A 23,852-nucleotide genomic window follows, 5' to 3' on the forward strand; every position below is an offset into this window, starting at 1 on the left:
GTTGTGAAAAAATTCAGCACATAAAACTGGATCATTTCTGATGAGACGACTTTTTTCAGCTATCGACAAGTTTAATGCTTCAACAGTTGTCTTGACAATGGGCTCTTTATTTGTAGCACGACTTTCATTTCTTGCTAATTGTAATAATAATTCAGGCGAAAAATATTCATTTGGACCAAGTGTTACAAATAAATGAGGTAAACCTAATTGCCTGACCATTGCCATAGCATGTTTTCCACGTTTTTCAGCATACCCTGGACTTGTTCGGACATTCCTTAAAAATTGATAAGCTGCGTTATTATCACAAAGCTTTTGTCGGTTTTCTTCACCTTTTACGTCTTTCACTGTTAAATTACCACCTTTAAAATTTTTACGCATAGCTGTACTAATTGCATTTTTCAAACAGTATAATAACTTTTCTTTAGCTTTATATAATACAACTTTTGGTTTGCAGTTTCTGCGATCATGATGTCGGATTTCCCATTTGACTCTACGGGTATAAGAAATTTTAGTTTTATCATATTCTAAATAATTTCCACCGTATATAGTTGGAAATACTAGCTCGTCTAAGTATTTTACAGATTCATGTGACACAGGCTTTTTATTTTGTCCTGGAGCAATTATATGTACAGAGTCTTCTGCCACTTGGTTTTTTTTATCTTCTCTCAGCATTCTTTCGTATTCAATAAGATTAAAGTTTTTTCTGATCATAGCTTCGTCAGATTCTATGAACATTGGAAATATTGAATCATCTGGAAACATTTCGTCGAAGTCATCGTTTAATTCAACAGGATCTTTACGTATTTCCTCTCCCTTCATTATATCACCGGAAGCAGTTATATCAGAATTTGAAATTAATGGAGCCTCATCAAATTCAGTAATTTTCTTATTAATATTACCTGCTAGGTTTTCTTGTGGTATGTCAGTTATAAGAAAATTACTTGATTTCACAGGAGAATTGAAATTATTAACTTGAGATATGCCGGGTATAATATGATTATTTTGTTCGACAATATTTTGTTGAACAACCGGACTTAGGTCATTTATTTCTCGAGATATCGATTTCTCAATTTTTGAATAAACTATGAGTGATGGATTAATTAATGAATTTGCGTTAAAACTTGTTGTTTTTTTCAAACGAGGCATATCATCAATTTTAATCCAGCCTGACTTAAGTAAAAAATAGCAAATATAGTGACCAGTTTCTTCCTTCGATTGAGGAGGGTCATAATTTATAATAAATTCAAGGCTGTACTTTTCATTATTCAAAATTAAGAAAGGAGGAATATTTTTTATAGATATTTCTTGAAATGGATTATGTTCCGCGATGCCCATCTTGACTGTATTAAGAAACAAAAACTCGCCGAAATGAATAGTGTGTTCTTCAGGATTTTTACAGTGAGCACAAATTTGTTTAAATTCGTTTGCGGTTTGCAATACACAGTCATTAAAATTTTTAAAGTCTTCTGATTCCATAAATACCGTTATTACTGTAGATGAAGTACATTTTATTTCACGGCAATCATTATTATTACAATTAACGAAAACAGAGCTAATACTGTTCTGCAAAATTGTTGTAGCGATGTCAGAGATATCTGCATTTTTCAAGCTTCTAGTGCCATTAGAACCAGTATCTATCTGATTCTCTTTCAAACTATTTAGTAAAAAGCAAATCCATGCTGATTTTTTAGATTTATAATCCAACGATTCAACAACCGCAATAATTGTGTCAAAAAATTGATTATTATTACTTTCAAAATATTTTTTGACATTGGGCTCAGTATTGTATAAAGTAACCATACCATGAAAAATAGAATTTACTGAACATATATGTTGGAAAGTTGTGATATCTTTTGAATTATTTCCACTGTAACCATCAATCGTATTATCGAAAATTCCTCTCTCAGTTATCGATTGATATTTGTTCATTTCAACGGTTTTACTTTTTTCGAGTTGGACACAAGATGGACTTGGTTGGACAAATAAGTTTTCAACGACTTCTTCGTTATTATTTTCAACATCTTCCGGATTCACAATAAAGTTGATCTGAGTTTCAGGATTTAAAGGATCATACAATTCGAAAGTTTCAAAATCAATCTTAATCTCATACATTTTATAAAGAGGCTTCTTATACAAAATGGAAACCGCGCGCATAACTTTTGAAGGATTGATGGTTTCATTAATATAATCTGTACGATGGTTTATATTCCGTTTTAATTTCAGTTGAAGAACTAATGTATCTTTAATTTTACGAGGCAAAACAGACGTCATTTCGTTGATATCAACCGGAATATTTATAACAGAACCTTTGCAACCCAACTGAGGATTAATTGAATGTCTTTTCAATTCCATGATTTGCATGAACGGAATATAAGGTGAAACTAATATTTCCTCCAAGTCAGATAAAGTTCTTATTTCTTCTTCAACTACCGGATATTTTAAACCACAATTTGGATGAATAACTGGTATCTTCCCTTGCCGTATATTGTAACTACAAGTATGACATAAATATGATGAGTTATAACCCATGAACATAGATCTAAATTCCTCTTCGCTTAAGATTTTTTCGTTTTTCGTATTATAATTATAACTCTCCACGTAAGTCGAAATATTGAATTTCACAACGGATTTTCTGAACAAGAGTCCTTCACAGCAACAACATATAAAACTAGGAACTTCTCTTATTTTGTTGATAAACTCTAATTTGAATTTTGCATTATGATCCTGTTGTTTTAGACTCGTTAATTCTGTTTCTAGTGCTACTCGATATGAATAAATTTTATTAAGAAGATCTTTCTGCATTTGTTGTTTTTTTGCTGCCTTCTCACTTGCTTGAGCTTTCTTGAGATCTGCTTTTTCTTGTTTTACTTTTTGTCGCAGCTCTCTTTCCAGTATTGTTTTAAGCTTACATGCTCGCGGTAACGGATTTTTTTTCAACACATCATAATTTAATATCTGGGATAAATTTTTCTGATTGCTGGATTCATTAGAACTCGACGATGCTTCTTTTTGAACTTCGTCGTCATCATCGCTTTTTAATGAACTTGGATTTTGTACATCAAATACTGGATATTTTATTGATGTTTGTTCGGTATTTTTTTGTGGACTTAAATTTCGTACATCAAATACTGGATATTCTATTGATGCTGGTTTTTTTCTTTTTTGTGGAACTGAATTTTGTGCATCAAATACCGGATATTCAATTGATGTTTGTTCGGTACTTTTTTGTGGACTTAAATTTCGTACATCAAATACTGGATATTCTATTGATGCTGGTTTTTTTCTTTTTTGTGTAACTAAATTTTGTGCATTAAATACCGGATATTCAATTGATGTTTGTTCGATACTTTTTTGTGAACTTGAATTTCGTACATCAAATACTGGATATTCTATCGATGCTGGTTCTTTCCTTTTTTGTGTAACTGAATTTTGTGCATCAAATACCGAATATTCAATTGATTTTTGTTCGATACTTTTTTGTGGACTTGAATTCCGTACATCAAATACTGGATATTCAATTGATGATGGTATTTTTCTTTTTTGTTCATTTGAACTTTGTAGACCGGAAGTAGAAGATTCAATCGATTGATCCACTTTTTGTTTTTTTGAAGTGGTATACTTTAAATCGTCTAGAGACATTCGTTTCTCACTCTGAGGTATTTTATTGGAACTAGTTTGTGTTTCATTCAAGAATTGTTCAGTAGAAATATATTCCAACGGGCCCTCATTGATTGATTCTTGGTTATATGTAATGCGCTGACTTGAAGCTATTTTTTTTTTATTATCATTTGTTTTCCTTCTTTGTTTTTTAGAACTGGTTCTTAAATGTATCCGATCATCTATCGATTCTTCTTCATTTATATTTTCCATCTGCTTATTACAAATTGACTTTTTTTTTGAGTTTTTTAATTTTCTTCTTTCTTTTAGAGATACTTTACGTATATTACTCAAGCTATCTGTTGAATTTGTTTTTCTTGGATTTAAAACCGTCTTATCGTAATACTTTTCATCCATTTTTTTTTTCTTGCTTCCTCCTAAAAACTGGCTTGGTTCTTTCTTAACTACTTTCATTTTTACGAACTATAAGATAATTGAATTAAAAAATCAAAAAAATATAGTTAATAATCTATAAATTTTTATAAAAAAAAATAATTATAATAAATGTTGGATTGGTCAGATAAATGAATATAAAATTCTATTTCTTTAATTGAATATTTATTTCAAAATAATTATCGTGTATCTACAATCTGTGGCAGCAAAAATGATGCTGAAAAAATTCTGATATTATGAAGAAAAAAAAAAAATATCTTGAACTGCTTTTTTATCCAATGAGTATAAATAATTTTTTCACAGTAATGCTGTTGCTGGAAATTGAGAGATAATTAAATTTAGAATTTCTAAAAATACGTTGAATATGTGTAGCAATAAAATGCCAACAGAAAACTTTGAATACTAGAATCTTTTTGTTTATTTAGATTGATGCAACATTAATCGTTGTATATTCGAGGTTAATTTTTTATATATTAGATAACGCAATAATTGTCAACAAAAGCAGTAATGCTCAACGATTTTTTTAAATCTTGATAAAAAAAATTTTTTTTTTTTGATTTCAATATATTTTATATTCGTTGCAGCAAATCAATGCTGTAGCAATCTAAAAATTATGAATAAAAAAAATTGAAATTTTAAGTACAAAAAAAATATTTTTTTCTCTTGTTCAAATTGATGCAGCAATAATTGCTGAATTCTTGAGGTTAACTGTTAACAATTAACAAAAGATTATGATGTAACTTGACTTGATAATAATTAAATTAACGATTGGTTAATAGTTTAAATCTTGATACTTCTTCTTTGTATTAATCCAAGTGATGAAGCTTTTTATTTATTAATGTCAATGTATTTTATATTCGTTGCAGCAAATCAATGCTGTGTAAATCTAAAAATTATGAATAAAAAAAATTAAAATTTTAAGTACAAAAAAACTAAAATTTTAAGTACAAACAAAATATTTTTTTCTCTTGTTTAAATTGATGCAGCAATAATTGCTGAATTCTTGAGGTTAACTGCTAACAATTAACAAAAGATTATGATGTAACTTGACTTGATAATAATTAAATTAACGATTTGTTAATAGTTTAAATCTTGATACTTCTTCTTTGTATTAATCCAAGCGTTTTATTTATTTATTAATGTCAATGTATTTTATATTCGTTGCAGCAAATCAATGCTGTGAAAATCTAAAAATTATGAATAAAAAAAATTAAAATTTCAAGTACAAAAAAATATGTTTTTTTTTGTTTGAATTGATGCAGCAATAATTGCTGTATTTTTTAGGTTAATGTTTTTGTATGCTAATGAACAATGTCAATCAACGTCAATAAAATTACACTCAATCACTGAAACTGCACTAATCAAGCACCAAAATTGTATTATTTATATTTATAATCTTTATATAATTTTATCTTTATATAATTTATTCACTGCAACAAGTTACTGTTGTAAAAATATCTGAATAACAACGAATAAAAAAAAAAAAACAAAAAGTTATGGAATATTAATAGCAATTAAAAGTTACAAATGAACGTTTACAATAATACAAAAAAAAAAAAAAAAAAAAGGAACTACTTTTCAACACTATAAAAATGACAGAAATTGTTTAACAAAAACAAATTTGATTAATAATAATAATGCTTATTATCACTATCTCTCTAAAATGCAAATTGCAAATGAGCCTTCTTCAGTATAATTATTATTTATTATGAGCGAGTGACGTCATATTAAAACGAAAAACTTAACCGGTAATGAAGAAAATAATAGCGCATAAAGAATGATCCCACATAAATTCAAAAAAATAATTAACAAAATTCAAGTAAAAAAAAAAAAACTAATACAAGGATATAGAGAATATAAAATCAACAAAAAGATATATGGAATTGATATTTATGTTGAAAAATAAAGAACAATTAATATAATATAATATAATAATTAATAATTTATATAGAATTATCAAATGATAAAATTAAAAAAAAAAAACATAATCATATTAAAAAAAATAAAGCAATGAAAAAAAGCAACCAGTAAAATTTGAGATAATTAAGTTGATTACAAAAAATGAATGGAATATTTTATTTTAATGAAATTTCGTTTGTAAGCTGCACATTCATATATTTTTCATGTTTTTATTGACGTTGATATATTTATTGTATACAATACAATACGACAAACTCAAATATATATGAAACAACGATGTATAGTTTATAGTTGTACCAATAAATAACAGTTACAGCCTAGATCCAATGTCTGTATAGATAAATTTTTAAAAACTACAATTACAGATTATATTGGATCAAACACAGATATAACTTCAACAATAAAATTTCCTTGGATCATTGAATTACCACCATCAACCTGGAAAAAATCATAAAATAATGACAGAGAAAGTGTGAATTTTGATAATAAATAAAAAAAAGTATTACCATATTCATTAAATTGCAATTGGAGATTTGATTGATATATCAATGGGACTGCATCAATCACAACACCACTTACTGATGATATTGTTGCACCTAACTGTAACCCAATACCGAATGGTCAATTGTCGTCAATTAGTATTGACAATGATCACAATTTCTAAATGTTAAATTAGTTTCTTTTTGACTGTAAACTTATTTGATTTTTATAACTTTGAATATTTCAATTTTTAAGATGACCCTGCAAAAGTAGTAAACCAAGTTCTATTATTTTATCAACAATTATTGTTTTTTTTAAACAAAATTCCAATCAATCATTTTGGATTTTTTTTAAATTCATCAACACTTAAAAAATATATTATTTCAAATGCTTGACAACACACTGCTTTGTCAAGTATTTCTCTTTGTTCAATCATTGATTGATTTTTTCTTTTTTTTTTTGAAAGAACAGGCATTGTGTTGTGATGAATTTAATTATTTTAATAATGATAATCTTTTTTTTTTTTTGAATTTTTCTATACAATAAGTTGTTTACTTTTTGATGATTAAATTTCCATTCTATAAAAAAAAAAATTTATAAAAGGATCAGTATTATTTTACACTAAAAAAAATAATTACAAAAATTAAAAATAATATTTATTTATTTTCTATATTTTAATTAACTTTTGAATATAATTTTTGAACACAATTTTTTTTTTTTTTTTTGAAATCATGATAAAAATCGTAATAATATTTCAATGCAAAATGTATTCTGTTATTTTTTTTTTTTTTTAAGTTTAATATAATATTGTATTAATTTTTTTCATTATATTATCAATAATATACTTATATTACGAAAACTTAACACAATATTTATATTGATGTTAACCAAGTTTTAACTTTGGTAATTATTTCTTCTTTCTGGTGAAAACTCATCTGATTTATCAAGTGATCGTTGATACTCATTTGATACATAACCTCTTGATTTACCATTACGTCCATATCTGTAAAAAAATTGTACAATTCAATATATTGAAAAACTAATTATAAAAAGATCAATTTAAAAAAAATAAAAATATGACTACATACTGACGATTACGGTCTTGAATGTGTATTCCTCCATGACTCTTATATGGTCCTTTTGATTGACTTTCATGTCCTTGATCAACCTTGTGTTGATTTTTTTTTTCAACTGACTTTTTGTATTCACCTTCTTCAAATTTAACCACATCACTAAAGTTTTCTTTCTTTTCATGTAACATTTTTTTTCGCACTATTTCTTCAATTACATTGTTGTGCTTAGCAACTACTTCTCTTCTAAGATTTTCTTGCATATATTTTCTTTTTCTTGTTAAAGCATCACATGCTTTCATAACACGATTTTCAATTTCTTTTTTAACTATTGTACGCTCATCTTCATCAGATATTATTTTTTCTAAATTTTCTTCCAAGTCTTTACTAGCTTTTATTTCCATTTGTGATTGTAATGCTTTGTTCAAGTTTTCAGATAATTTTTTTTTTATACCATCTGACAATAGCTTTGCTTCTTCTGTATCTAATATAGAATCAATATCGAAAACACTACTACTGTTAGCCATTGTTTATAATTAATTGATAACAATGTTTTTTTATTAATTTATTTTGATATAATAAAAAAAAGAAAAAAAAATTCTGATAAACGAATAGATTGAACAATGGCGTCACACAGAGACAGAGTTATAACCGAAAAAATATCTCGCTTTTTATGCGACTATAATATATCGACTTTTTTTTGCTCGATCGACTTTTATACAAAAAGTCGACTATCGATTTATATAGAAAGCATACAGTAGCGCCACTTTTAGCACTATTAAATACTAGTAATAAAAAAAAAAAATTATTTATTTGTCATTCGTTAAACCATCTGTTATTGTTTTTAAATTTTATTTTGACACTTGATAAATATACCAAAAAAAAAATTAATTTAATAAAAACAAAATATACTTACTGTATGATAAAAATGGCATTGATTTTATGAATTATATTAATACAGAATAATAACTAAAATTATAAATTATATAAATGTTTATGTATTTTTATGAATTTATAATTATTAAAACGTTTTTATGTATATTTTATATTTTCTTAATTTTCATCTTAAAAAATATTGTATCTTTTAATATTGATAAAATCAAAAAAGGTTTTTTTAATTTTTTTTTTTATATATTGTATTTAGTTATTTAGAAAAAAAAACTGTTCTTATTATTTTTACGTCTGATTTATTCGTCTTGACATGCCCTGTCAAATTGTGTGTACACAAAAGAAGATATAAAAAAAAAAAATTTAAGGTTATATTTCAGGTATAATAACGATTTTATTAGAAGTGTACAAGAAACAAATCAATGCACACATAAAAAAAATAAATCATTAAATTGCCGTTTTTTAGAACTAAACAAACAGATTTGTTTTAGATTTTTTTATTTAATACTTTTATTTATAAAATTTTGTTTTTGGCAATATATTTTTTATTTTTTAATATTGTGATAAGGTAAATAACTATTTTACCCATCAAGCAAAAAAAAATAACCGATAAAGAAGTTTGACGCATGCGCGCATTTCTTTTTTGTCAAAACAAATATACCAAAAATTAAATTGTCAATTGTTTATACTTTCAATAACTTTTGAACAAATAAACATAAAAAAAATTTGTAAAGCCCAAAAAATTCCTGATTAAATTTCTGAGAGCCACACTCTCTTCTAAAAAATCGTTAAAAGCAATCCTTCATGTCTATTTTTTGATTAGAACATACCAGACACTACTTATTATTATAAACAATTGTTGATAACTAATTAACGCGAGCTCGGAGCGTTTTTTATCAAGACAGTGTGGCTCTCGGTATTTAAAAGCCCAACAATTTGAGACCAAATGGAAGTACATAAGTTAATTTTTGAAGAAGTTATGCGAGGTATAAAAAAACGTAATTTTTGTTTTTTTGTTAATTAACAAATTTCTAACAATAAAAAAAAAAAAACTACCTCTTAATTATATAGATTTTGCAATTTTAAATGTCTAGGCAAAAAATTGCATCCACGATTTGTTTTTAGTTTTCTTAATATTTTGATTTTAAAATTTTTGCAAAAACATTTTTTGTTGATAACTAATTTATTAACAATGGAAATATTTTTTTTTCTATTCTTGGTTGTAGTATTTCTTCTAGGCTTCAATTTGATTCTAATACGAACATCCTATCTATATTATCTCAGAAGATATGAACATTTTTCTAAATTCATATAGTGAAAACAATACTAGTAGGCTTCCGCCTACGTAAAATGCTAATAATGGCACGTGGTGCTCCCAAGTCGTTTTTTTTTTAAATAATGTGGATTTTTTTCTTCCAGTCCCTTGTTGGAGGTCTTCATGAATTTTAAACGTTATTGGTAATTTATTTATACCATCATGTACTACGATTTTTTTATTTGAACTCATGAGTTTAATTATGAGTATTAGATATTTTGCAAATTTTATATTATTCAAATTATCACAACAAAAAAAAAAAAACAAAGTTTTTTTCTACAAAAAAGAGTCAAGTGTTCGAAATTGTCACTATAATTGTAAGTATTTTAATTTAGATATGACACTAAAAATTCAAGAAAGAAATATATATTTTTGACGCATGTAATTAAGTCTAAACTATTGAAAAAAAAAAAAAAAAAAAAATTTAAACTTGACCCCACCTGGTTTTTCTCAAATAAGATTTTAGTACACATTTACTCATTTGTTTTGTATATATTATAAAATATTTTCAATGTCATCAAAGAAACAAAAGAAATTGATAAAATATAAAGAAGGAGAGAGAGAGATATAACGAGTAATAAAAAAGTATGAGAGAGATGAAATTTTTTCTGTCCTAAAACGTAAAAACGCACAGTTGAAAAATTCATTTAATTATTAAAAATGAAATAAACTACTAAATAATTCGGTTTTTTTTTTAAAATAAAGCTTGATACTATATAATGTTAAATTATAAAAATCATTAATTTTTATCTTCACCATCATATTTTAAATAAATTTTGAAAATTTGCGAGGGATGAGGTTACCTCTATTTGATGTATATTAAGGCTCGGTAGTTTATTTGCGCTTTCATTTTTTTTTTTTTTTTCTCACACTTGACACGAGGCACTACCGTGCCTCTTGATAGAGCAAACGCTTTCTCTAGATTAATCAAACTACCTCTTAATTTTTCGTTGTCATGCAGATATTAATTTGCACCAGAGTATCAAAGAATATTTTGTGTTGTGCATATTGTATCATAATTCTCTCCACCATCCAAGTCACCCATTTAAGTACTAACCACGTTTAGCTTTGCACAAACTTGAGAGTCCATTTCAAAACATCATCCGTAAAAACGAGCAAAACCAGTTGACATGATAATTCCTAGCAAAACAAGACTGTTGCTAGTCTTCAGTGCAGGCCTAATTACTTTGTGACTTTGTTTCGGAATTTCGAATGTACGACGGTTTCAAATCAGTCACTTAATTGTTTCAAACTTCTAAAGCAATCGAGAATCGAAACAGAAAATATCTTTATAGCGAAATGACATGATCAAATAATTATAAATTTAGCAGGTACATGAGCAAAAATGACAAAAAGAATGCCAACGGCACGTGGTGTTCCCAAGCGGTCACCCATCCAAGTACTAACCACGCTCAGCCTTGCTTAACTTCAGTGATCGGACGAGAACTGGTGTACTCAAGCCGATATGGTCGTTGGCGAATGTAGGAATCTAAAACTTTGTTTTATCCGACTTTTTTTTATTCACGCAGTTACTGAGGTCTTTTGTTTTAGTTTTTTGTGTTGCATAAGATTTTTATTAGAAGCTTCGTTGCGACCTACACACTTTGTTGGTACGATCAAAGAAACATTCAAGTGCCCAGCTATTATTATAGTTTTGTAATTCTTCCTCCATCGCTGATGCCCATTCAACTTGTCGATCGCTTTTCTTGATATCATAATATGATGGTTGATCAGAAACCAAAACAGTTTTATTTTTATTAACAGCAAATGTATTTGTATAATCTTTGTCTTCATACAGATGACAGGATTATTCTTCATCTTCCATTGATTCATCAACACCAATAATATACACCATATGAAAGCAATGTTAACGACTTCCATCACATTGAACCCATGTCAGTTTACTTCAAAGATGACACATACTAACGACATGCCCTTATTGTCATCAGGTGAATCAATTGATCTGCTAACCGCACTGTCATTCTCAGTATCAGCTGTTTCTAACTGGTCATCGCATCTGCAATTGATGACAGGATTTTTTTGTTTTATGAAATAAATTTGTCGATAGCGTCATCTATCTAGCGAAAAATCATCTTTCAATAGTGAAATTAATCTTACAATTAGTGTTATCCAGTAAACGCTTTTCGATAGGGCCACATACGAGATGTACCCAAAGTTGCTTGTTTTTAACTTACTTGCTCTATGTAAGCATCGATACTCCTTTTTCTAACAATACAAGGCCTACTCTTTCGGTTTTCTGATTGTCATGATGCTATTTAAAGCTAGACTTCAAGAGGCATCTGCAGCCACTTTTCTATATGGTCATAATGTTGGTGGGCCGACATGTCTGCCATGTTTTTAGATGCTTTTTTCTCCACTGTGAGCATGTAAGCATATTCCCTTGAATTTTCTGGTAAATTAACCTCCAGAAACTTCGACTGCGACGATACTCCCGTTTTTTAATGTAACAGTCGTTTTCGCTGAAGTTTGAATTCAAAATTGTTTATTGGAACTGACCAAATGATTGAATTTCCCAATCATCTCTGAAAGCCAAAATGGATTTCAAATCGTTTAAGGAAGTGGAACAAATGGTCGACACACGTCAGTATTAATAAGTTCTCCAATTTTAATTGTTTCGGAGTCATATATGTTATAGATCAAAACTAGTTACATGTGATGTCTTTGTGGTGAGTAGTTGCAACTAACCTTCTCTCAATAGTACAATACTTCCAACAGATCCAAGCTCCGGAGCCAGCACTCATAGTCGAATCCATAGGATCAAAAGAAATGTCGCACTCATCTCAAACTTTTATGAGCCATTTTTAAGTTATTTTTATTTTGCTGTTGACTCAATTAAAAAAAACCTTATAAATGCATTACAGGAAACTAACACAAAATACCTTAGTAACTGCATGAATAAAAAAAAGTCGGATAAAACAAAGTTTTAAATTTCTATATTCGCCAACGACCATATCGGCTTGAGTACACCAGTTCTCGTCCGATCACTGAAGTTAAGCAAGGCTGAGCGTGGTTAGTACTTGGATGGGTGACCGCTTGGGAACACCACGTGCCGTTGGCATTCTTTTTGCATTTTTTTTTTGAATTAATTAATTCCGTCGTTTTTTATTGATGTTTCAAACAACCGAGTCTATTACTGTTGTTCGTTCTGATTTCACATCTTGTTATTTATCATTGTTATGTTAAAGTTCACGTGTTTTTTTTGTTATTATTGGTAATGTGGAATCATCGTTGGCAGTAATCACTACATAGGTAAGTTCTATAGGTAAGTGAGTTTGTTGATGATGTTGGTTCTGAAGTAACATCTTGTTGATTCATTATCGTTATGTTGAAGTTGACGTTTTTTTTTCGTTATTATTAAATATTAATAACGTAAAACTAAAAACAGCCGACCAGATAATAACAAAACGTTCTTGTCTTGGCTCAGGTGTGGGTTCATCAAATACCCATAGTGATAATCCTATGTAAGTTTTAAATACTTTTGTAATAGACAGCAACTTGAAAATATTTTTAAAAAACATCTTTAGGCCCTGATGTAATACCACCAATAGTGCTGAAACACCTACCAAAAACAATAATAAAATATTATACTGTTTTGTTCAACAAAGATCACTGGAAATTAGTGCACGTTATATACCAATACTTAAAAAAGACAAAGATCGAAGCAAACCTACCCGTTACAGACCAATTCCACTTACTCCAGCAATAAGTAAAGTTTTAGAAATAGTCATCAATCAAAACATCACTAAGTTTTGTAATAACAATCATATAATACCCGACAATCAATTTGGATGTAGAGACAAACATGGAACTGTACATGCACTACACAAATTACTGTCTGATACAAATGAATATCTCCATGATAATAAAATGGTAGGTGCTCTCTTGATTGACCTAGAGAAAGCATTTGACAGTATATGGCTAGATGGTTTATTGTATAAATTGAATAATGCAAAATTCCCAAAACATTTAACGCTTATGATAAAAAGTATGATATCAAATAAAAAGTTTGTAATGCACGACGGTATAGATAAATCATCGCTAACATTTAAAATTAAAGAAGGTTTACTGGAACTGGGAACTGTTAATTCTCCAATGTATCTGGTAACATGACTCACATATATATACGCCTGCCCAGTATGGTGGAATACAAGTTCTACAGTAATCGAAGAAATCAGAAAGTTTGAACGAAGATGTCTACGAACATGTATTAACATCAACTTCAAAAAAGAAAATGACATAACAAGAAGAATCAGTAATGAAATATTATACGAGAGAGCTCAGATACCACGCATTGACTGTTTTACCATAAAACTAACTAGAGATTATCTAGCAAATATGAGAAAAATTGAAAATAAAGTCATATTAAAATTAGCAACACCAGACTAGGACACCATAGCTATGAAAAGAGAAAAAACAGTGGTTATCTAACTCCTCGAGATTTCATCAATTGTGATATAGATGGATTGATTCAAGATGAAAACAATATTCAAGTTATATATCATTGGTCAAGACACAGCAAAAACAAAAAAAATAACATGGACCTACAATGATGTATTACAGCTAAATGCTGAAAAATTTAAAATATTCTAAAGCATTGCCAACAAGAAATTGGCATGATCATTATAGAATATTATCAAAAAAATACTAGTAGTTAACACACAGTGCTAAACATTTTGACAAGCTAGATCCAAGACAAGACTGCTGAATTTATCCAAATAAGATGTCTACCAACATCAGGAAGAGACTGACATCACGCAACAACATATCACCTACTCCTTCTTTCCTTATCGTACCACTAGTCCTCTCTTTTGTAAATATTGTAAAGAGTATCTAGTTTTAATGAAGAGATGAAAGATATTGTTTTTATTAACATCATGCTCTAGATCAACTAGGAGTAATTAATTTTTCAATACATCCACATTACAATTAGAATTTTCTGTTTTTTTTTTAATTCAAATAAAACAAAGCGAAAAGAATAATTGGAAATATTTTTGCATATAAACAGATGGAGCAAAGGAGAAGTCCTCAAGGACTATCCTATCTCAATACCATTAATGTAAGGTTTTTATTTAAGTTACATATTCACCTCTGAAACAAACATGTATTACCCCAAAGAAAAAAAAAACTTTATTTAAAAAAAAAAAAAAAACTGCTTGGGAACACCACGGGTCGTTGGCATTCCTTTTGGTATTTTCTTTATTATCATTTTTTAAAAAATTTTTTTTAAATTATTTAAATAGGTTTGAATAATTATACAACATAGATGTCAATAATATATCTTTTTTTGATATCAAGCTACGTATAGAACGATCATGTCAAGATCAAGATTAAAATTTTAAAAGCTCATATATGTATCAGCGTAGAATTAGTTAATCATACTTCATCAATATTTTTATTACCCACTTGGAACACCCAAATATTCCAGAAAAACGTTCAGGCTCATACGTTTAATTACATTACATTTCATATTACATTCGAACCAGAAACCAACACGTACAAAAATCCCTTGTGCAAAAGACCATTATAAACGATATGTGATATATTTTATTTTGTTTTACTATTAGTCTCTTGAATAAATTAAAATTACTAAATATATAATATTGGATTTTCCAAAAGGGACAAAAAATTCGCGTGCAATTTTATTTAACATACAACTTTGACATAACAGTAATAATAAGTTTTTTTTTTTTTTTTCGTTATTAACCCAATCAAATATGATTCTGTATATATTAGCTTGAACTCTAAATTTTTATTTACACTCTAGCCAGTTCACAATCTCATATAAATGACAATAATAAAATATACCATATATTTTTTTTTGTTTTACTATTAGTCTCTTGAATAAACTTGAATTATCAACACAACAATGATATAAAATTAATAATTTTTTTTTTTTTTTTTGTTAATGTAAAGAGAGTACTTTTATTAAGAGAACAACATATTCAAAATCACGTAATGGTCATATGTCGTTGATATAAATAATGAGTTATATGAAAGAAAAACAATCAAAAAATAAGCAGTAAGCTGATTGAATTCATTTTGTTAAAGTTAAACAGAAGTTGATGGTTTTCACATAATTTATTTCCATGAAAAAGTACATAATATATTAAAATTTTATAATCAAATAAAATAAAATTTATTGGACAAAAATAAAACTATTTTTAAATTATTAATTTCTATCAGCAAAAGGTCAAAAAAAAAAAAAAAAAAAATGTTATAAATACATTGTAATTCAGTGTTTTATATGCTCGAACATTCTGAGAAATATTAGTTCTTCAAAAATAGAAAAAAAGAACAAAGTCATTAGTAAAGTCGTTAACGAATAAAGTTCAAGGAGAAATTATCTTTCTTTTTCTGTTCTACATTGTCATAATATATTCGTCTTTTTCATGAAAACTAACATGATATAAAGGGGGGAAAAAATCATTCGACTACCGTTAGTATATAAACGAGGTCATTTTAAGGTATAACAACAGTTTGATATTGTCAAAAATGATTGAAACTTCGAATCATCATTCGACCGTGTGGGTGCTGGTATTTTTCTTCGCCGTGGTAAGTTAACAAAAAATAAGTGTTCGTTATATATAAGTGATCAATAGAATTACACAATTATTGATAGTTATATTATAGAATATATAAAATATTTTGTGTAAATTATAAATACAGAAGTTATAAAAATCTCATTATTTTCAGAGTTTCGCGACAGCCAATAAAAATTACACATCAGGATCCATCAATTCCAGCCTCGACAAATTTTTTTCTTCTTACAACAACCGCGTTTTTGCAAACGTGTTATATCCAAACAATGTGACTGACATCATAAATAAAGCGAATCAAAAATATTTTACGGATATGTATAAACTCCTTGCTTTTAAACGGGATAGAATAAATACTCAGGCTGATAGTGATTCGAATAAAGGTGATAATCAAGTGTGCTACGCATTGATTCATAATGAATTAAATTTAGAATTTAATTCTTTCATAAACAGGATGAGTGATATCATTCGGACGATTAGCTCTACTTTGCAATCGAAACAATACAGCAATTTCATGGTAAAATATTTTTAGATCGAATTTTTATAATTACATCAAAGTTATTTTTATTATGAATAACTTCTTGATACAGCATATACATAGGCTACGTATAGGCTTATAGACGACGTTTTATACATTTGTTGAACTATTTTTCAGGATGCAAAAAAATTTCAGATTGAATTTGATAAATTCGTGAATGATTGCAAAACAACTGATTGCGACTATACAAAAGTTATGGCATTAATGCAAAAAATTCAACCGTATGATGTTGAAAGAAATAAACTATCCGATGTTTTTTATATTGTGAGTGAAAAATTGAGGATTCAAGTAGATTTTTTTAAATTGTTTATCAATAATAGCACTAACAGTATATTGGATTTTTGTTTGAGATCAAATTTACTAGCTAATGAATCTTTAGTCAATGAATTTATAAAAACGTCAGGTGAATCAATGAAAAAATATAGTGAAAAACTTATAAATGTTGAAAAATTGGATGCTTTTATTTTCAACACTTATAAATCAAAACTCGAAAATTACATGACTGAAGAAATGAAACTCTATAAAAACAAAATTCAGGCTGGTCAAAAAGTTGTTGTTGATAGTTGCAGACGAGATCTTGAACAACAAGGTACCTATAGCTATCAGCTTTCAAATGATCGTTTACAACGATACCATGATGCCTGCACTTCCTACCTGAATGACAGCACATTATTTTTACTGAAGGTAAAACAATAAACTTGTTCGTTAGAATTACATTTTCATCGTATAATGCTATAAATTTTTAAAATTCTTCAAGTTTCAAAAATAAACCTTTTTTTTCAATGTTCCAGAAAACAAAGGATTATCTGGATCTATTGGAATCTGTAAAAATATCAAAAATAACATTGACTACAAAGACCAAAGAGCAATTCGTGATTGAATTTTTCAATTTATTCAAGAAATTTCAAAAGATACAGATTAATGAATTAGTACCAGTACCAGATTTCATGCAACAATCCCACATACTCTTTAGCAATTTTCAACAAGTTATTCATGAATTATCACTTTTGAAAGATATCTGTAATTGAAATAATGCAAGCCAATACAGAATGATTCACTCAGTGATAACAATAATGCACTGATATTTCCATATTATTATAATGTGATATGTTTAATTAAACCGTAGACAAATGTGTTTATATTCTGTTGCGTTATTTTTTTTCGATAAAAAAATATTCTCTACTGCATCTTGTAAAATAATAAATATCCTCGAAAATTAGTAGTTGAGTCTTGAGTGTTGGTTTTGTTTAGTTACTCCTGATGGATATGAACCCAATAAAAAAAAATTTGAAAAATGCAAATGGCACTTGGTGCTCCCAAGTCGTTTTTTTTTTTTTTCAAGTAATGTGGAATTTTTTCTTCTAAGCAGTATACGTGAAAATAAGACTGAAACAAAAATCTTACAACTAACAGTAATAAAATAAAATAGTAATGGCAAATTTACGGTTCCTTGTTGGAGGTCTTCTTGAATTTCCCAGGTAGGAATCGCCCAGCCGTAACGATTGTAACAGGCTTGGCACAAGCTTGATTTCCAACCCTTGTGTCCCAAGTTTGTGTCGAGCCTGTTACGATGGTCTGACCCTAGGCTCACACAAAGCCTTGGAAATCAGTCTTGTGTCAAGATTGGATTTTAAGTTTGACACAAGCTTGGTATACCAAGCGTAAACATGACATTTATTTCGATTCATCAGGCATTATAATTGTGTCAAGCCTGTACTTTTTTGTTTTACCCGGCCTCACACGAGCCTTGTGTCAAGCTCGTTTTATCAAGCTTGACACGAGACTTGACTTGTGCATATATTCAATTAAAAAAAAAAAAATTATAATATTTAGATCTACATATAGAGTGTAAATAGAAATTCCAAATAGCAATTATTAGGTTTTGAGTATCGTGCCAATCTGTTACAAGGACTGTGTATTAAGTCTCGAATATATCTTTGATTCATATCAAAATTTTTTGTGAGCCTGTTATAAATACCCCGGTGGTTGACGTCATACCCGAGTGGAAAAATTTTCAGGATGCCCTATTTGACCTCAAACCCTGATCAGAAACGGATCAGGATTCCTTATTCAGGGAACCTGACTCATTCCTGACCCGAACCTGGTCAGGACACCTTACGATTTCCTTAAGTCAGGTAACCTTATCCAATCCTGTACAGGAAAGGAATAGGAAACCTTGACGTATCCTGAATAAGGTTTCCTGAACAGATTCTGACCAGGATACTATCAGGAAAATTTTATCAAATAAATCATTTTTTTTATTCAGTTTTCCTGTTCAGGAAAGGAACAGGAAACCTGAACGTATCCTGAATAAGGTTTCCTGAACAGATTCTGACCAGAATATTATCAGGAAAAATATTCTTTGGATTTAATTTTAATTTTAATTCTAAAACAAAATGACAAGGGACAATTTAACAAATTGTTATATTTTATTTTTACGTTAAATATACGTCACAAATTCTAATTTAAGTTTTTTTCAGCTGATGTAATTTATGAAAGCAAAAAATCACATCCGATCATCGATAGACGGCATGGCCGCGCGTGTTAAGGCCCGTAGTTGTAATCTGAACGATCCGAGTTCGCGTCCCGCTAGTGGTTAGGTAATCTGAGTTATGTTAGGTATATAAAATCTTATCATTCAACCTGTTTCATCATTAACAGTGCTATAGTAAATTATTTAGCCGATTTACAAAACATCAAATAATAAAAATTAATTTTTTTTTAGAATTACTTGATCCGTTTCAGATCAGGAATCCTGTTCCATTCCTGATCAGGTATCCTGGTCAGGTTTCCTGATCCGATTCTGATCAGAATCCTAAAAAAAAGCGTTACATTCTGATCCGTTCCTGAACAGGATTCCTGGTTATATTCTAGTCAGGAATCTTGATCCATTCCTGTTCAGGTATCCTGGCTCTAACCTTACAATCTGGTCAGGTTTCCTGATCCGGTTCTGATCAGAATCCTAAAAAAGAGCGTTACATTCTGATCCGTTCCTGAACAGGATTCCTGATCCGGTTCTGATTTGAAATCAGGTTCCCTGATCCGGTTCTGATCAGAACCTTAACTAAATTTCCACTCGGGTAGAGCATCGGAATTCCACGTGAGAGACCTAGGATCGATCCCCCAGTACGCCGTTTATTTTCGTTCAAATTATTATCGTTAATTCAACTTGGATCGTGTAAATAATAATAAGATCAAAAATAATAAATTAATAATAATAGTTATTCATATTTATTTATAATTTTTTTTGCAAGACTTTGTCAAGCTTGGATTCAAAGCTTGTGTCAAGCTTGGATTCGAAGCTTGTGTCAAGCTTGGATTCGAAGCTTGACAAAAGCAAATACATGGTTATCATTCCAGGTTCTTACCAAGCTTGACACAAGCTTGTCCCAATCGTCGATTCCTACCTGGGTTTAAACGTTATTGATGATTTATTTATATAATCATGTAATACGATTTTTTTGTTTGGACTCATGAGTTTAATTATGAGTATTAGATATTTTGCAAATTTTATATTATTCAAATTATAGAGCAAACGCTTTTCTCCAGATGATATTTTGTGTTGTGCATATTGTACCATAATTCTCTCCATCATCCAAGTCACCCATTTAAGTACTACCCAGGTAGGAATCGACGATTGGGACAAGCTTGTGTCAAGCTTGGATTCCAAGCGTGTGTCAAGCTTGGTAAGAGCTTGGAATGATAACCATGTATTTGCTTGTGTCAAGCTTCGAATCCAAGCTTGACACAGTCTTGCGAAAAAAATTATAAATAAATATAAATAACTATTATTATTAATTTATTATTTTTGACATTATTATTATTTACACGATCCAAGTTGAATTAACGATAATAATTTGAGCGAAAAAAAAGTCAGATAAAACAAAGTTTTAGATTTCTGCATTCGCCAACGACCATATCGGCTTGAGTACACCAGTTCTCGTCCGATCACTGAAGTTAAGCAAGGCTGAGCGTGGTTAGTACTTGGATGGGTGACCGCTTGGGAACACCACGTGCCGTTGGCATCCTTTTTTGCTATTTTTTTAGATTAATTAATACAGCTGTTTTGCATTAACTTTTTTAATAAGTGAGTCTGCTGTTGTTACAAAAGCACGAGTTTCGTTTGAAATATCATTCAGATAGGTGTTGAATGACTTAGGACCCATAACTGATCGTACAAGTGATTACAATCTCGATTTCTTGAAAAATATTCGAGATATCGAAATTTTCTCTCTACCATACTTTTTTGCTTATAAAGACAATCAAATTAGTCATAAAATTTTTTCACTACGGGAATCGTAAAATCGCTGCCAGTTGAATATTATTGACAACGATGATTATACATTACGAATAATAACAAAAAAAACACGTAAACCTTAACATAACAATGATAAATCAACAAGATGTTAAATTAGAACCAACAACAGTAACAGACTTGGTTGTTAAAAAATTGATAAAAAACGACGGAATTAATTAATTCAAAAAAAAAATGCAAAAAGAATGCCAACGGCACGTGGTGTTCCCAAGCGGTCACCCATCCAAGTACTAACCACGCTCAGCCTTGCTTAACTTCAGTGATCGGACGAGAACTGGTGTACTCAAGCCGATATGGTCGTTGGCGTATGCATGAATTCAAAACTTCGTTATATCTTTTTTAATTCATGCAATTACTGAGATATTTCGTTTTAGTTTTCTGTGATGCATTTATGAAGTCATTTATAATTGAACACATCTCTTAACCATATTATTAAATACTCTATTATAAGAACTCTGGAAGACTCCGTAGATTTTCATCCAAGAAGCACTAGGGCAAGCTTGTCATATCAAGATGCGAAATAAACTTTATTAAACTTTATATATTTAAATTCAATTTTTCATAGTTTTATTCTATACATTTTTTTTCGTTAAATACCGACGAAGCTTTTCGCAGTGAATAACCATAAAAATTAATGCATGTTCTTATCTACAAATTACAGTTACATAAATTTCCGACGAAGAAAAAAAAATAAAGTATAACAATGAGTAAAATTAAAATGACAATAAAAATATCTGAAAAAAAGATCTTCGTACGATATGATAAATGAGTTAAAAAAACAAATAATTTTATCATTAAACAAGTAAAAATAAAAAATATTTATAAAAATATGTAAAAAATGTATAATAAATTATGTTAAAATTCATTGATTCCATACAGTATTTAATAGATTAAATACAAAAGAGGAAGCGACAAGCGTGATAGAGATATAATGAGACTGACGGGAATTAATAATTAATAACCTGAATCCAAAATTAAATGTATTCGTCAGAGGGGTTGTGTGTGGAGAGTATTGGTATGGGACGTCCGATATAGTACAAAACAAGCAACGAATGCCACATGGGCGCGTGGTAGATTCGGAAATGGCATTCATAAAGCTGATGTCTCTCGCGAAAATAACACGAGGGTGCGAGGTGTTTTTTGATCACTGTTGTTCAGTATATACTACTTGCAACCTACTATGAATGACAACATGTATAAAATATATAAAGCAGGGTGGTCGGATAAAAAAAAAAAAAAAAAAGAGAGTAAATTTGAGCAGCTTGTCTCTATCTTTCTCTCTCTCTGTCTCTTGTTTTGTTTTTTGTGTGTATAGAGAAATGCTGTATGACTCTCGAGGGCAATAGAAGGGTAGTTGCATTATTTATGGGGGCCATCGATCATCGTCCAGACTTTGTGGGACCAACCCCACTAATCACCATATGACAAGCGTGTATTTATTTATTCTGAAATTCACTGATGTCAACATGTTATATTACATTAAATCTAATTGTTGTTTTTAGACGACCCAAGCTGTGACATATTTTATTTGAATATAATTTTTATAGAAAAAAAAATACTACTTAAAATTGTTGCTAAGATATTTATGAAATTGAAAATATTTTCTGGTACCGTATTTAGTTTCAATTTACTTATTTCTAAAATTAAATAATATATTTGTAGAGTATTTTTGTCTCGTATAATATTTTTTTCCATCAATCCATGTTATTATTTGATAATAAAAAAATAGTTACATTCCATATGTGTATCAATATAAACGTAACAAAATATAATTGTAAAAAAGAAAATATTGGAATTTATTTTTAAAAATTCAGAATATTTATTTATTATATAATTTATTTGAAATATTGGGAATAATTATCTAGGACAAACGATAAGGTATAAGATCAAATGATTCTTAGCAGTGAAATAATGTTTAGTTCATCTTCAATTTGAATATGCAAAAGACTAAGCATTAGATGATCTGGCCAGAGCTATATGTGATCAAGTCAATGGTCAAAACTAGACCAACATTCTAACAATTAATATTCACACATATCCAAATTTATTTAATTTTTCTTTTGATATGTACTAAAAGTGAAATCTTCTATTGCGCATCACGACAAAGGACATCAAAATATCTTGCATGTACTTGGGCCTCACGCAAGACACTCATAAAAACTCTCAAACTCTTATACCTCGATTCACAGCTTGCAACATCTATATGCTTTGTTAATTTAGTTAAATAATTTGAAACAACAGCAGTTTGATAAAGGCATGGCAGTTGAATTCTATTGAAGTAAATTGACATTAAACCATAAATGAACTTTTCAAAAAGAAAAAAACTGAAATTTTTCTTAGACCTCATGCCTTTTTTAAATTGACTAATCATCAATTATTTATCATCCAAATTCCAATTATTAATTTTAATCCATAACTATGCTACAATATTTTTATACAACCATTTAAATTATATATACCCAAAAATAAATATTGCATATACTGGGTGGTCATAATTGAACACTGTGATAAGGGTTGTAATTTTTAAAATATATGCCAGTGACCTCAAATTCTTTTTAAGCATACATCTAAGCTTTCTATATTTTTATTATTTATTAATTTTTTTTAAACTTGCAAGTAAGATGCCATCAACACAGCAAAACCATTATCTTTTTCTGGTACAAATGATCCTCTCGCATATACTATTCTCAGTTTGCGCACAAGAAGCGATTATGATTTA

General features: G+C 28.9%; 1 protein-coding gene and 4 non-coding genes across 5 annotated transcripts; 2 read left to right on the forward strand and 3 right to left on the reverse strand.

The window, feature by feature from the left end:
• Window positions 1–7,344: 7,344 nt before the first annotated feature.
• LOC122859816 lies at window positions 7,345–8,047 on the reverse strand. The gene is made up of 2 exons (XM_044163503.1): window positions 7,539–8,047; window positions 7,345–7,453 (listed from the first exon to the last, which is right to left on the reverse strand). Exons 1-2 carry the CDS (start codon window positions 8,045–8,047, stop codon window positions 7,345–7,347), a joined length of 618 nt encoding a protein of 205 aa, XP_044019438.1.
• Window positions 8,048–11,081: 3,034 nt separating this feature from the next.
• LOC122859938 lies at window positions 11,082–11,200 on the reverse strand. The gene has a single exon (XR_006374382.1). It is a non-coding gene; the product is annotated as a 5S ribosomal RNA (ribosomal RNA).
• A 1,483-nt stretch (window positions 11,201–12,683) lies between these two features.
• On the forward strand, window positions 12,684–12,802 carry LOC122859939. The gene has a single exon (XR_006374383.1). It is a non-coding gene; the product is annotated as a 5S ribosomal RNA (ribosomal RNA).
• A 7,922-nt stretch (window positions 12,803–20,724) lies between these two features.
• LOC122859940 lies at window positions 20,725–20,843 on the forward strand. Its single transcript, XR_006374384.1, has one exon. It is a non-coding gene; the product is annotated as a 5S ribosomal RNA (ribosomal RNA).
• A 476-nt stretch (window positions 20,844–21,319) lies between these two features.
• On the reverse strand, window positions 21,320–21,438 carry LOC122859941. Its single transcript, XR_006374385.1, has one exon. It is a non-coding gene; the product is annotated as a 5S ribosomal RNA (ribosomal RNA).
• Between the last annotated feature and the right edge of the window lie 2,414 nt (window positions 21,439–23,852).

The sequence above is a fragment of the Aphidius gifuensis genome, linkage group LG6 (genome assembly GCF_014905175.1).
Source record: "Aphidius gifuensis isolate YNYX2018 linkage group LG6, ASM1490517v1, whole genome shotgun sequence".
Lineage (NCBI taxonomy): Eukaryota > Metazoa > Arthropoda > Insecta > Hymenoptera > Braconidae > Aphidius > Aphidius gifuensis.

Excerpts from the sequence above, each read along its gene's own strand:
- LOC122859816 (XM_044163503.1), bottom strand. The coding sequence starts at position 8,047 with ATGGCTAACAGTAGTAGTGTTTTCGATATTGATTCTATATTAGATACA. Across the intron at positions 7,454-7,538 it reads ATTCAAGACCGTAATCGTCA|ATATGGACGTAATGGTAAAT; the intron begins GTATGTAGTCAT and ends ATTTTTTTACAG.